We start from the raw sequence: 13954 nt of genomic DNA, 5'->3' as shown, positions 1-13954 counted from the left end.
CTCTGATATCTGTCATATTGGACAATTTTTGTTGCTTTCTGTCTCCAAGGAAGAAAAGATGCTTGCTTGTCTTGGACTCATCTTCATGACACAGTGGATGCTGCTGGTTGCCCAGATGTATGATGATTGGCAGTGTACAAATTGTGAGTAGAACACTTCCTGCAGATATCCTCTTAGGTGAAGTGTAACATGCTTCTCTTTAGACATATTTGTCCCCCAGTTGCCTTTTGTCTTAGATCTGGTAAGTAGTAACCTCTATACCTCAAAAATCCAAATATAATCGATCCCTATTATGTGTTAATTTCAGGGGAGATGTCAGATTCACCCATCCAAAATTTGATGCTGAATTGGTGGAAAACAGAACTGAGTTGGATCAGCACCATGAATTTCACTAAGTACAACTGTTCTATGTCAGTATATAATAATGTGGTCGAAATACAGGTAAATTTTCTATGTAAAATATCAACAGAGATAAATCACTACACTTTATTCTTTATCTTTTGTATTCTTGAATAACTGAAAAAAAGATAGTCTGTGTTTTAGCCATTCTTTTTAGTTTTTATTGAGGCCCATCTTGATACTGATATGTGTCTGTCCTCTGACAATTCTCATGAAATTCTTGCCCTGTGAGGACTATTGTGGGACCAGGATCTTGATGAGACTGAAGCATAAGACTGCCTGTTTTCCTGGTTTCAAAGGAACTTCACTGAGAGGCATCTCATGCTGTATGGATGAGAATTTTCATGTATAGAGGAGAAACTGAGTTAGACATATGTGCTCTGACTTACTTTAATAAGTGGTCGGTGGCACTGGAGCTGTAGTTTAGCTCAGAACTGAGACTCATGTGACATAGAAGTTTGTGAAGGAACAATTTTTCTGGAGTGGCTCCTAGGATCCAAGCTGGTTATTTCAAACACAGTAGGCACATTTGAATAGACAAACTGAACCAAAACCTGGAGGAAAAAAAAAAAAAAAAAGGGCCTGAGCATCCAGCAGCTCTGTAGCTAGACATTCTTGAAAGGCATTCACTTTAGATCACTCTGCAGGACAGCATGTTCCAGATGCCTGTCTTGCATCTTATCCCAGGAGAGCAGGAAACCTATATGCATAGCTAAAAAAGAAAAATAAGATATATATATATAGACATTATATATTTTTGGTTTGGGTTTTTTTTTAATACAGCTCCAACATTTTGATAGCTGACAGGAGACATGGAACTCAGAATGGATTACTTGGACAGTGTTCTGACGTTATGGAAAGATGATTTCTTTGTCAGGTTCAGTCTGTTTTCAGCTCTTATGCAGAGAAGATGGCAAGCTAAACCTTTCCCTGTTTTGTAATTACTACATGTATTAACCAGAATAGGTTTTCTTTTGAAGACTGCTATGTTCTTCAAAGCTAGTCATGAACTCATGGGAATATTTTTTTCCTAAATACATACATTACTCCAATATTCACCAAATTCTCTTCCTCTAGACACCACAGCTGCAGTAATGTCACAGTCTATTTGGTCAATATCTCTTGTGCATCAGACTGACTTGATTACCTCTAAAGTTCAGGAACGGGAACTGTATCAGGAAATACTGGTTTTGACATCCTTTTTTGCACAAATAAAGAATAAGCATTTTATGCTATGCTGCTCTGTCAGTGTGCAAAATATATACCACATTTACTGTTTCTGTAAGCAGTTTCCAGAAGTCTAACTTCTGGGGAATCTTTTAATACTCCATGTAGTTCTAGCATCTGCATCAATGATCACAGATTAGAATAGTCATGTCACCCTCATTTCAACTATCTAAGCATGGAAACCTTAGTCTTCAAAACTCTGATAAAAGCTACCAGTGAGATATAGGTCCTGCCTGGAGAAAATGTATCCCATGCATCTTAGATGCAAATACGTGTGTCCTTTACCACTAAATACAGAAGGCACTTATATGATTTGTTCAAATTGGCTGCTAACATTAAGAAATCTAATTCTACTAGACATTAACCTCAAGCCATCTCCTTACCCAAGCAGTCACTTGTGGGCTATCTCCCTTTGTCTTTGAAATGAGAATAAAGTACAGAAAAGCCATCTGTTGATTTTTACAAAAGAACATATGCTTCATTTTGAGGAGGTTCAAAAGATTTTTTATGCTGATGGATGGATAGAGAGGAGGAGTTCCTATTCTTCACACTACTCTGTCATGAGATTTTCTGATGGGAAGCATCAAAGTCTTCACCTTATGCTGATAAAGGCTCATTATCCAACATTTCTAGGAAGGGAGCTCTCTGTCTTAGGGAGATATAAGTACTTCACTCTAGTAGCGGACCCAGTGTTACACAGAAAGCACAGGCTTTCTACAGGAGTATTACATAAACTGTTAGTTGAAAAAGTTAAAAATTAACCACTTGAATGTAATTTTTCAGGAAAAGAATACAAATTGCATCTTTGGAAGAAATCTAGCATATCCTCTGCACAACGGGGCAAATTTTTCGGTTAAAGCAGAGAGCACTAACAGTACATACTCAGTCACATGCAAGTATATTCCTCAAGGTAATGCACTAGACTTTGGGAAAGGATTTGCATACTTCTAATGGGCCTGAGTGTAAAAAAAAAACAACAACCATGAAGTGCTTCCTTCTTTAGTTATTCTATTTCCTGGAAATGATATCTCCTTGTTCATATCCTTATGGCAATGTATGTTGGACAAGTGAACTGTTTTCCTACAACTTGTAGGAAACTCAGTAAACGTTTTGCCCTTGGTTAATGTCTTGCTTGGCAACATTTTCTTAATTGCAAATTCTCTTCTGAATATTTTATTAGCTTCATTTTCCTGTATTATTCAAAATCAAGTTGAAATAGGTGTGTGGCTGTGGTTTTTTAAATTTTTCTAGAACTGTGTGATACCTTGAATTCTCATGGTGTCACTTTGTAGTGTCCAATCTATGATAACAAAAAGTCTGACAGAATCTGCCCTTTTTTATATGAGACAGATAACAGATATGAGAGTGTTAAGATAATGAGGTACAATATTTGCTGATTTAAGTAACATATAATTGGAATATACACAATGACGCTACTTCCTGTCTCATCAAGCTCAAAGAAATTATTGTTTCCTTATAAAAGGAGGGCTAAGCCATTCTTTCTTTTTAAAAGACATGTTTATTCTCCTTGTTAGCCTCTGTTGGAGTTAGGAGTTAAAGAGTAATTTGTAGTGTTTGTGATCTGGTGATGTTAATCTCAGAAACCAGAATAATTCAAGCAACAGAGGTGGCCACTTTAGGTGTCAGCCTGCATTATGGCAACCTAGTCTTCATGGAGCCTAATCCTGTCATATGCAACTTCAGTCATATCTTTGGAGGACATAGCTACATCAGATTCTTCACAAGATCTGTCAGTCTAAATATCTTCCAATGCAGCAACGTAAAATGATGTTTACCATTCCTAATCAAAACAATAATTGCAGTTGCAGGTGTCTGCTGTATCTAAGCATGTGCCAAGATCCTCCACTTTGGAGCAATCCACACATTTTTTCCTCATAATGGACATTGCTGTGTTTGCAGGCATTAATGGGTCAGCCATTAAGAACTTCTCCTGTGTGATTTATGACATTTCCCTCATGAACTGCACTTGGCAGGCAGGCAGGAATGCTCCAGGAGATACTCAATATTTTCTCTACTGGCAGAACTCGAGGTGAGTAGGTCTTCTTGAGTCTTGAATTCCCACTTAACACATCACAGTACCCGTGTTTAACTAAAACTCTTTGAGATATATATATATATGTGTGTGTGTGTGTGTGTTATATTATCTATAGAGATGATGACGTAATGGAATGTGAGCTTTACATTGAAGACGAAAATGGCAGACATGTGGGATGTAGATTCAAAAACGTGAAGATAGAGAAATCCTATTTTTTGGTGAATGGGTCTAGCAAAAACTCCCTGATCCAGTTCTACGACACAAATATTGACCTATATACAATTGGTGAGTAAATTATTTATTTTGTTTTATTTCTACTATTGCATGAGGGTAATAGAGCATTTATCACTGAGACAGAGCCTGCAGTCAGACAGAATTGTCTCCCCACATGACAGTTTTTCCTGTTTTCTGAAAATATTTGGTCTTATCATTGATGCTGGCAAAAATACAGTTCAGAAACAGACCACAAGAGGTAGTAGTAACATTCTGAAATAACTGTTAAGAGAAGTCTGACCATCCTAACAATTCTTACGTTGAGAGTGAGGATTTTCTGGCTTGAGTGTCATTTATCTAAAAACCATGCAGGCATTCAAATCCATTGGATGTTAAAACCAGAGTTCCTAAATTCTCATTGAAATCTCTAGTTCTATCTTTACTTGTGCAGCTAAGGTGAAATGTGTTACTCGGTCTGTCAACTCATTTAGCTGATTATTATCCTAAAGATGGTGAACACTGGCTTTGTAAATGCTTTCACACTGTTTTTAATTATGTTTAAAGCTGTTAAAAATTATCTTATTTCTGCGTTTAGTGTCTGGCTGCAGAATTTAGCTTCAGTTTACTTCCCCATAGAATCTGTAACCATTTTCATTTTATGGACTTTCTACATTTCAGTTCAGAACACATCTACTCATTTACCAGCATTGTTGGACATAACATTTTTTTTTCTTAAGAGTGGTATCTGTACAGGCAAGACCTGAAGTCTCTTTTCACTCATTATCCTTGCGATGACAAAAGAAGCAGTATATGCCCTCCTTTTCTAATCGCTCTGAATAATTTATCCTGGCTGGTGTTTCTAGCTCCCTGGTCCTTTGAAAAATACTATATTATAACTATTATTTACTTAGTATTTTTTTTCAGTGACCTTCAGACTTCTTCCTTGTTTAACTTCTCAAAATGTTACTGCTTTGGATCAAGGTTTTCTTTATAGTTGCTGCTTTTCCATCCTTTCTTATATGGAATAACACCATTACTTGACATGTATCATACAACATAAACACTGAGCTAGAAAAAATACAGGGTATGCATCAGCAGTTCTTCCATTCAAGGTCAGTTCCTTTATCATCTGTAAAAATACATTGTCTCACCTGTATTCCTAAAGTAAAATGTGAGAGACTGAGAGACGGTGGCTTTTTCAAGAAAAGCAGCTACCTAATGAAAGAGCCATGAAGAAAATAAGCAAGGATTCTTTACAGCTGTGGCCCTTCTCAGCTTTTTTCAGCAATCTACTTGAATTGCATATACATCGATGGAATTTTGGAGATGGCATTTCACACCACTACCTTTTTCAGTGATGGCCAAAGACATTTCTACTAAAGAGACACCAGATAGTGCCACCAAGAAGCATAGCTTCATTCTATAAAGAAAAGGAAGTAAGCTGTACTATTACTCAGAGAAATTAAATAAAACTGCTTCTTGACCAAACAGCCCATCACAAACAGACCAGTCTTGTCTGTAAAGACTGATGCAAGATAGTCTAACTGAAACCATTCCCTCTATTATTGTTTTATCACTCCTTTAGTCATCAGTGTCTGCTTGTCCTTTGCTGTTAAAATAGATATTAAGTCCTTGGGTATGATCAAAATGCAAAAGTATCTGTACTTTTGCCCAGGTTTGTGAAAGTAGGGGAGATGTCTGAAGTTCTAGATTCTTAAAACTGAAGTGCCATTCTTAAATCCGTATGGTTATTTTTGGAGGAGAAATAAGCTGCTTGGTTCATAACACCAAGCAAGCCATATGGTCATGTCACAGAAGAGTTAAATGAGAAAGCTTAAAGAATGAAATAACCTTCAGAATTCTTACATTAGGATTAACATCAGATTGCTCTCCCTGAACCACATTCCTACTTCTTTTCCTGGAGACAGGATATAGAGAACTCTGGTCTTCTAACACAGTGCTCAATAAAAATAAATGCAAATAAATATATTTATTCACAGAAATGTTACCCACAATTCTTCTTTTTTTTTTTTTTTAATCAAATCAAAAACTATTAAGTGATTTTAAATATTTGAATTCTTGAATTTATCATTTCAGAAAAACTCATGCCTCCATCAAATGTCACTGTCAGTTGTGACGAAAATTCACATTCTTGCACTATTCGATGGCAACAACCCCAAATAAATCACTCTAAAAAAGACAGATGTTTTAAATATGAAGTTGAAATAACATCCAAGGTAAGAGGAATCTCTAGACCTACATTAAACATCGATGCAAATTTTTACATTTTCTAATATGCATGGGTAAAAAGAAAACCTCTTGTATCATGTAGACTTCCTCATATGCAGTGTTATTTTTCACTGTCGTGCCTTTCTTGCACGTTGTGAAACTGTACTGTCCCATTTTATCCCACTTTATGGCTAATCACAACTTGAACATATTACAGATTTGGCAGTGACAAAACTAGAAAAAGTACTTTCTTTTGCTGAGGTTCACTTCTTTCCAGTGGTGACTGCATCTGGGCTGCAGGTACGGGGTGAAGAAATAGTGATTTGGTTAAGCAGTATGAATGTATGGAAGAGGCTGAAATTTCTAATTCAAAATGTAACTAGCTTACCAGACACCATAGCAGCTGGAGATGTATAATGTTAAGTAAAAGAAAACAAGTGAGAGAGAAAGCAGAAAGACTCGACCAGTCTTTGGGAGCAAAAAGGAGTGAGGATGGAGTGACAGACTGAGGGGTCCAGCTGGAAGAAGAGTATATGCACTACACCTCTGGCAGAACTTCGGCAGGCGACCAAGAGGTGGCTGATGGCAGCTGGGGAGGAACAGCCTGCCTGTACTGCAACCCCGCGGCCACTGGGCGGCTGGCGCCGTCCTTCTCTGGAGTTACTGCTCCAAGCTGAGTCTGGAGGCGGTTTGCTAATTCACAGATGATCCCAGATGATTGCTGCTATAAAACCTTACGGCTTCTTCCAATCCCTTTGCCTTCGTAGCAATTAAGTCCTTATACTGAGCTCTGTGTGACTTTGACATAAAGAGAAATCACAGTAAAGCAATACAGAATTCTTTATTTTTTAACATGATTAATACCAGGTTACAAAGAATATTCAATTCATATGGTGTCCAAACTGCCTCGTATTTCCATAAGAAATTATCAGCAGTTTTCATGTTACTAATTTCATCAAAGTCCACCAAATACTGCATTGCAAAATGTATTGCTTTCCAATTGCAAAGGATAAAGTGAGACCAAGATTTTGCTTATATCGTTTTATAGAGAAATATTGCATTGCTAATATACTGCAACCAAAATATATTTGTGCTACAATCAACTTTTAAACTTTATTTTACAACTGGAAATTACTTGCATTGAGAGAAAACAAAAAGGATAACACAGTGACCATGAACAGGCTGCCCTCAGGAGTTGTGGAGTCTCCTTCTCCGGAGATATTCAAAACACACCTGGATGCCTGCCTGTGTGACCTGATGTAGGGAACCTGCTTAGCAGAGAGGTTGGACTGGATTGACTCCAAAGGTCTCTTCTAATCCCTATGGTTCTTTAATTCTGTTATCATCTTTCTTTCTCGTATGTGACATCAGTAAAAACACTAAAGGGAGATTACATGATTCCATTTTCCCCCTCTGCTCAAGGTAGCTGCTTTAGGGATTCAAGGACCTGCTCTCTTGTACAGCAGCATGCTTTGCAACACATGCTCAGGTGCCACATGAGCACTATTATTTTCTGAAGAAATATTTGATCTGATTTCTTCTTGTTTTACAGTAGGAAAAAAAAAAACAAGACTGAAAGTAATTAAAAACAAACAAAAAACCCCAAACCCACAGGATAGTGGAGATGTTGATTATTAGCCTGCCAATTGTTAGTAGTGTGTGGTCAATATGCTATACATTAGTCATTATACCTACACAGAAGAGATATGGGATTTTATTTTCTATCAGAAATGTAGATGAAATATTTATGAATCCAAATCACTTCTGAATGATTTCATCTGAGGGAAAAGAAACATCATTTGCGTGGCATTTACAATTCAGCATAGTGTTTTGTGTTTTTATAAGATATAAATAATAGATTTAAAAAGAAAAGCTTATCTCATGAAGTTCAACAAGGTGAAGTGCAAAGTCCTGCAACTGAGTTAGGGCAATCCCAAACACAGATACAGGCTGAGTGGAGAATGGCTTGAGAACAGTCCTGGGAGAAGGATTTGGCAGTGTCAGTTGATGAAAGATTTAATATGAACTGCCAATGTGCGCTTGCAGCCCTGAAAGCCAATTTTATCTTGGGTTGCATCAAGAGAAGTGTGACCAGCAGGTCAAGGAGGTGATTCTGCCCCTCTACTCTGCTGTTTTGAGACCCCACCTGGAGACTGCATCCAGTTCAGGGGCCCCCAAAACAAAGAGGACATGGAGCTGTTGGAGCAGGTCCAGAGGAGAGCTGCAAAGATGAGGGCTGGAGCCCTTATGGGGAGAGGCTGAGAGAGCTGGGGCTTTTCAGCATGGAGAAGATTCCAGGAGAACTTAAAGCAGCCTTCCGGTATTAGAAGGGGACCTGCAGGAAAGCTGGGGAGGGACTTTTTTTAAGAGCATGTAGCAATAGGGGAAATGGCTTTAAACTGGAAGAGGGTAGATTTAGACTAGTTATTAAGGAGAAATTATTTTCTGTGAAAATGGTGACACACTGGAATGGGTTGCCCAGTGAGGTTATGGATGCCCCCTCCTTGGAAACATTCAAGGCCAGGCTGCATGGGGCTTTGAGCAACTTGGCCTAGTGGCAGGTGTCCCTGCCTATAGTGGCAGTTTGGAAATAGATAATCCTAAGGGTCCCTTCCAACTGAAACCATTCTTTGATTCTGTGATCTTAAAGGCTTTTTCTGATGTGTGTAAGAATAGAGTTACTGTTTGCATTCAGACCAGGGTGGTTTTTTTTTTTTGGTTGTGTTTCAGTTCAAGCATCAACCTGAAATACAATTTATTTCTCAGCTCTAATGGTAAGGAACACAAATACTTTTCCATAGAAGAAATAGTTACTATAAACTTGGCATTGCAGTTGAATCACATATCAGAAATAAAGTATTAGGTAAATTACTAGGTAAATTAGGTAAATTGTTCATCAAAACAAACTGTGAAGTAGATAAGACAGTAATGCAGAGAAAGGTGATAGACAGTTGATTAAAATGACTATCTTAACAAAAAAAAAAAGCGATCATAAAAATATATCTCTCGATATACAGGGTAACTCTGCAGAGTGGACCAATCAAAGTTATACAAAAGTAAGTTTGCTTTTTCTATTTATCAGCAGTGTATGTTCGTTTCATAGTCAATTGTGAAAAGCAAATAGCACACAATTGCATCTAGCATTAGTTCTAAGCTTTATGATATTTTTATTTATGGGCTTCTGAAACGTGTCTAGCTGCTAAATAATTATGATATTTGTGTCACTTGTCATACATTCAAAGAAATGTGGAAAAAAAACAGAAAAGTTACTGTTCCATAACTATTTTTAACATAAATATTTCTTCCTCTCAAATGTTCGGGTCAGAATTTGAAAATACACATTAGTGACAGAAGGGAAAGAAGTCATTGAGAAAATTCCTCCTAGGAATTTAATTCAACTTATGTATACCCAAAAACCAAAAAAAGCCCTTTGGAATAGTTCTGCAGGTATGCTGCACCTTCTTCTACTCAGTGCAGCCTACACTTCCCACTCCTATTCTGAAAGTATCCAAAGAAAGAGTATGTTTTGGGAAGTTCTGGTACAGCTAAGTACTGCAGTCTTCTTATTTGACAATATTTTACAACTTTTGTTTGTCCTAAGGAGCCCTATTACAAAGACAGAAACATGAGCTACATGCAGATGGTTTATTCTTTGAATTAGAGAATTTTAGCAGCACTAATATAAGATGATTCAAGATGCTTTTCTGCTTCTGTAAATGTAGCAAGGAAAATCATAAATAAATCAGAATTACTGATTATGTAATTTCATAAGAAATTACAGGTTAACGAACAGAAGTTGAAAAGTTGAAAGTTCTAGACAGCAAAATTTATGGAGTGATAGACTATACTTGAAAGGATACACACATAGGTACATATATACTACATACTTCAAAAGCAAGCATATATTTTTTGCTCCAAAGCAGCAGTCTGATCTAACAAGCAATCCCTCCATACCTCAAAAACTCTCACTGGTAAACACAGCTTCTACATTGTCAACATCTAGGAATTCAGCAACGAAAAACTCAGTCTAGATGTGGTTTTGTCTTTTTGCTTAGGAAATTATTACAAGCCACATAGTTCAAAATCCCAACATGAGAAAGAAGAACCTGGTGAAAATAAGAGCAGCTGGCCATACGTGTAGAGTGAGCAAAGACTGGGGGGAGTGGAGCGCAGCTGTTGAGTTTGGTAAGAATAAAAAATCTTTACCCTGACTTATCTTTCTCCCTGTTATGGCCTAACTACTTCACACATGGATGTGCACTTACAAAGAAAAATATAAAGTATACGTAAGCATTGTGTTTCATTGCACATTACTGGGAAGGAGAGAGATGACTAGTTTATCTCTTAACATTCTAACTTTGGAAATCAATAAAAAAGTTGTATATTTGAAACTGTAGTCCATCATGCCTGCTTAGTGCTGAGGATTAACAAACAGGTTTGGTGTTAATCTCTCCTGGAAAAATGTACAGCTAAAATGCTAAAACAAAAAAGGGTTGCATTTTGTTCCAGGAGAAACCTTTTGGACTGACATTCATTAATCGGAGTACGTGCTTGACTGTGCATTTATTACTTTTTGTTAACAATAATGATTCATGGCTGTTGCTCTTTCAGGAAATGAAGAAATTTCTTCTTCAGTATGGATTTTACCCGTAGTGGCAGTTGCAACACTCTCAATAGCTATCTTTACAATTTTCTTCTGCAAAAGGTATATGGAATTTATACTTCTATTTTATTTTGTGTGAATGTTTGAAACATCTGCAGTTCTTAAGCAAATAAATTATGCAGAGGTGCCTCTGAACACATTTTCACTCACAATCTAATAGAAGCCAAATTAAAAAGGTGTTCTCAAGGCAGACATTATGATTGTGATACCTAAAGTCTCTGGATGACTCACATACATTTTTTCAAGAGTCTCTACTGTTAACATGGCAAGAAGGTTAATTATGTTTCATCACTTACCACAGAATCATAGAATTATTAAGGTTGAGAAAAGATCTCCAAGATCATCTAGTCCAGCTGTCCATCTACCATCAATATTTCTCCACTAAACCAAGTCCCTTAGTACCACATCAACATGTTTTTTGAACATCTCCAAGGCCTGTGACTCAAACACCTCCCTGGGTGGCCTGTTTCAGCACCTCAACACTCTTTTGGAAAAGAAACCTAATTCCAACTCAACATCCCCTCACTCAACTTGAGGCTATTTCTTCTCATCCTGTTGCTGGTTACATGGCAGAAGAGGCTGACCCCCACCCCACCACAACCTCCTTTCAGGAAATTTTAGAGAGCAATAAGGTCTCCCTGAGCTTCCTCTTCTCCAGACTGAACAATCTCAGCTCCCTCAGCTGTTCTTGCGAAGACTTGATCTCTAGACCCCTCAACAGCATTGTTGCTCTTCTCTGCACATGCTTCAGGGTTTCAATGTCTTTCCTGTAGTGAGAGGCCCAAAACTAAACAAACACTCAAGGTGTGGCTGAGTACAGAAGGATGACTGCTTCCCTGCTCCTGGTGGATTCAACTCCATCCAGCATCACTCTCTGGGCCCAGCCCTCCAGTTGGTTCTTTATCCAGTGAATTGTGTATCTGTCCAAGCCAGTGTCAAAGGCTTTGCTGAAGTCTAGGTAGACTATGTCAACAGCCTTTCCTTCATCCACCAGGCAGGTCACTCAGTCATAGAAAAAAATCAGGTTGGTGAAGCAGGACCTGCCTCTCACGAGCCCATGCTGGCTGGGCCTGATCTCCTAGTTGTCCTGCACATGTCCTGTGATCTCACTCAAGATGATCTGTTCTATAACAATCGGTTCCCAGGAGCAGAGCATGGTACCTCCTTCTGCCTCCTCTCCTCAGGGTGCTGCGCAGAACAGTGAGGTCACCTCTTAGCCTTCCCTGCAAAAAAACCTAAGTTTCAACATCCTCTCCTGATACCAGCTTTTTAAAGCCATTCTTACCAACATGTAGACTGTCTGCCAAAAGATGTAATTTCTTGAAATGTAGTTATTGCAAACACACAGGCTGATTGTACTTATCAGTACAGATCTTCTAACATTCTAACATTAGAATTGTCCTAGCAAGCTAAATTAATCTGAGAATGCATAAGAAATTTGCATTTCTTCCTGAAATAAACTATGCAAGAGAAATGGAAAGAAAAAGGATCGTCTACCTTATCATGTGCTTTGTATAGAAATATGCAGTAATTCAGAGAAGACTGTTCTTCCTACTTGTTTAAAAGTTTATGTTCACTTTATACTGGTTGCAGTGGCTTAAATGTGATCACAGTATTATTTCAAAGAAGAAAATAAATATTTTAAATCTAACCAAAAAGAAAATTACTACCATCTAAATTCTTAGTGTCTTCCTCATATGTATTCATTCTGTGCCATGATGATGTACAATATTCATTTCTTTTCTGAGGAAGATTTCTTCCCCTGGAGGAGGAAGATAAGAGTTTGTTCAAGGATGCAGTGGTTTTGACACACGCTAGATACTTTATTTTTCTGTTTTGCTCTATCCCATTTGAATTCCAGGACTGGTTATTGGAAAGCAGTATTTCCACAAGTTCCAAAGCCAAAAAATCCATTTCATGGACAGCTTGATATAAATCCACAGGTAGGCTTTCTTTCTATTTTATATTAAATGCATGAAATGCAAAATAAGACTATACTGCAGGTTTAAAGGTAATGTTTAAATGATAAGGAACTTAAAGGAAGGAATAACTCTTTCCTTTGCCATATACTGAGGAACTATGAAAGAAAATCAGCAGGGAATTTGTTAAGGGATATCAAATGCAGTACTCTTCTCCCCCCAGGGGGTTTCTGCTGTTCGAGTTTGATGGGCACAGGGGTTAATGCTTTCACTGGTAGGTCTTATACCTATGGATGCCTTACCAGCATCACACTGTTACCAACATAATTATAAACATAAATAACACAATGTCCCATAAACAGAGCCACAAACAGCCCAGTCTGGCTGCTTCTCTCCAGCTGGGCAGGATGAACTTTGCCAGTGGGACTTGCACACATCTGTACTCAAGGCCTGCTCAGTTAACTAAGCTTCAGGCCAAAGTGTACTCACCTGGTTATGTACCTTAATAAAGTTAATCCTTTTGTTCCAATTCTTTTAAAATTATCTGTGAATGGTGTGTCAGAGAAAAGCACACTTTCCCCCTAGTCATTTTCAAGCCAGGCTGAAAATCATGTTTCAGCACTACAGAGGTGTTGAAATTTCAGTATTTTGTCTTTCTAAGGAAAGCTTATCTGATAAAGAAAAAAAAAAAAAAAAAAAATGAAATATTTCCTTAAAATATGCAAAAAAGTTGAAATATTCTCAGAATTACACATACATAAGTTAGTCACATGTATAAAACTAACAGAAATTTTAATTTTCCTTTCAGACGATGGAGTGCAAAATGCAGTCAGTAACTTCTGAAACTGAACAAATTGTAGTAGTTGCTGAAGTAGTAAAATAGTAAAAACAAATGAGGAACCTGAAAGTGTACTTTTTAGTTCAGGCAGTTCAGCTCTGCAGAAAGTCAGGGACTAAAATGCATAGGAAGTATAGCCAAGAGATAAGATAACTTATGTGTAAGTTTTTGAAATGCTTTTGTCTTTTCTTTTAATTTCATCTTACTTTAGCTGTCTGGGTAACTGTCCTTATTGGTTATCTTCCATTCTGTGAATATGATTTAAATATTTCGGTCAAGAAGTTTCAGTTACAACTTGTTAAAGAAAAATAATACTTTTTTTTTTTTTTTTTTTTTTTTTTAATCATATTAAAAATACTAAGAGCCAACCTACTGAGAGGGCAGGCCAGCTATTTAGAGGGACCTTGACA

At 37.4% G+C, this 13954-nt stretch overlaps 1 protein-coding gene across 6 annotated transcripts in view; it reads left to right on the top strand.

The window, feature by feature from the left end:
• Positions 1-13954, top strand: part of LOC128071776 (granulocyte-macrophage colony-stimulating factor receptor subunit alpha-like) — a 39913-nt gene that overhangs the window by 2264 nt on the left and 23695 nt on the right. For all 6 annotated transcript variants that reach the window (XM_052664817.1, XM_052664819.1, XM_052664818.1 and 3 more), the window contains 10 exons: positions 50-143; positions 308-441; positions 2410-2536; positions 3547-3676; positions 3798-3967; positions 5993-6132; positions 9142-9180; positions 10180-10309; positions 10736-10829; positions 12649-12730. In XM_052664817.1, the coding sequence (XP_052520777.1) occupies positions 59-143; positions 308-441; positions 2410-2536; positions 3547-3676; positions 3798-3967; positions 5993-6132; positions 9142-9180; positions 10180-10309; positions 10736-10829; positions 12649-12730 (1131 nt within the window). In that variant the 5' untranslated portion in view covers positions 50-58. The remainder of the gene's footprint in view (positions 1-49; positions 144-307; positions 442-2409; positions 2537-3546; positions 3677-3797; positions 3968-5992; positions 6133-9141; positions 9181-10179; positions 10310-10735; positions 10830-12648; positions 12731-13954) is intronic.

The sequence above is a fragment of the Tympanuchus pallidicinctus genome, unplaced genomic scaffold, assembly GCF_026119805.1.
Source record: "Tympanuchus pallidicinctus isolate F22 unplaced genomic scaffold, pur_lepc_1.0 scaffold6, whole genome shotgun sequence".
In the NCBI taxonomy this organism is placed as follows: domain Eukaryota; kingdom Metazoa; phylum Chordata; class Aves; order Galliformes; family Phasianidae; genus Tympanuchus; species Tympanuchus pallidicinctus.
The sequence above is the reverse complement of the archived record's forward strand: the minus strand, read 5'-3'. Positions and strand labels throughout refer to the sequence as shown.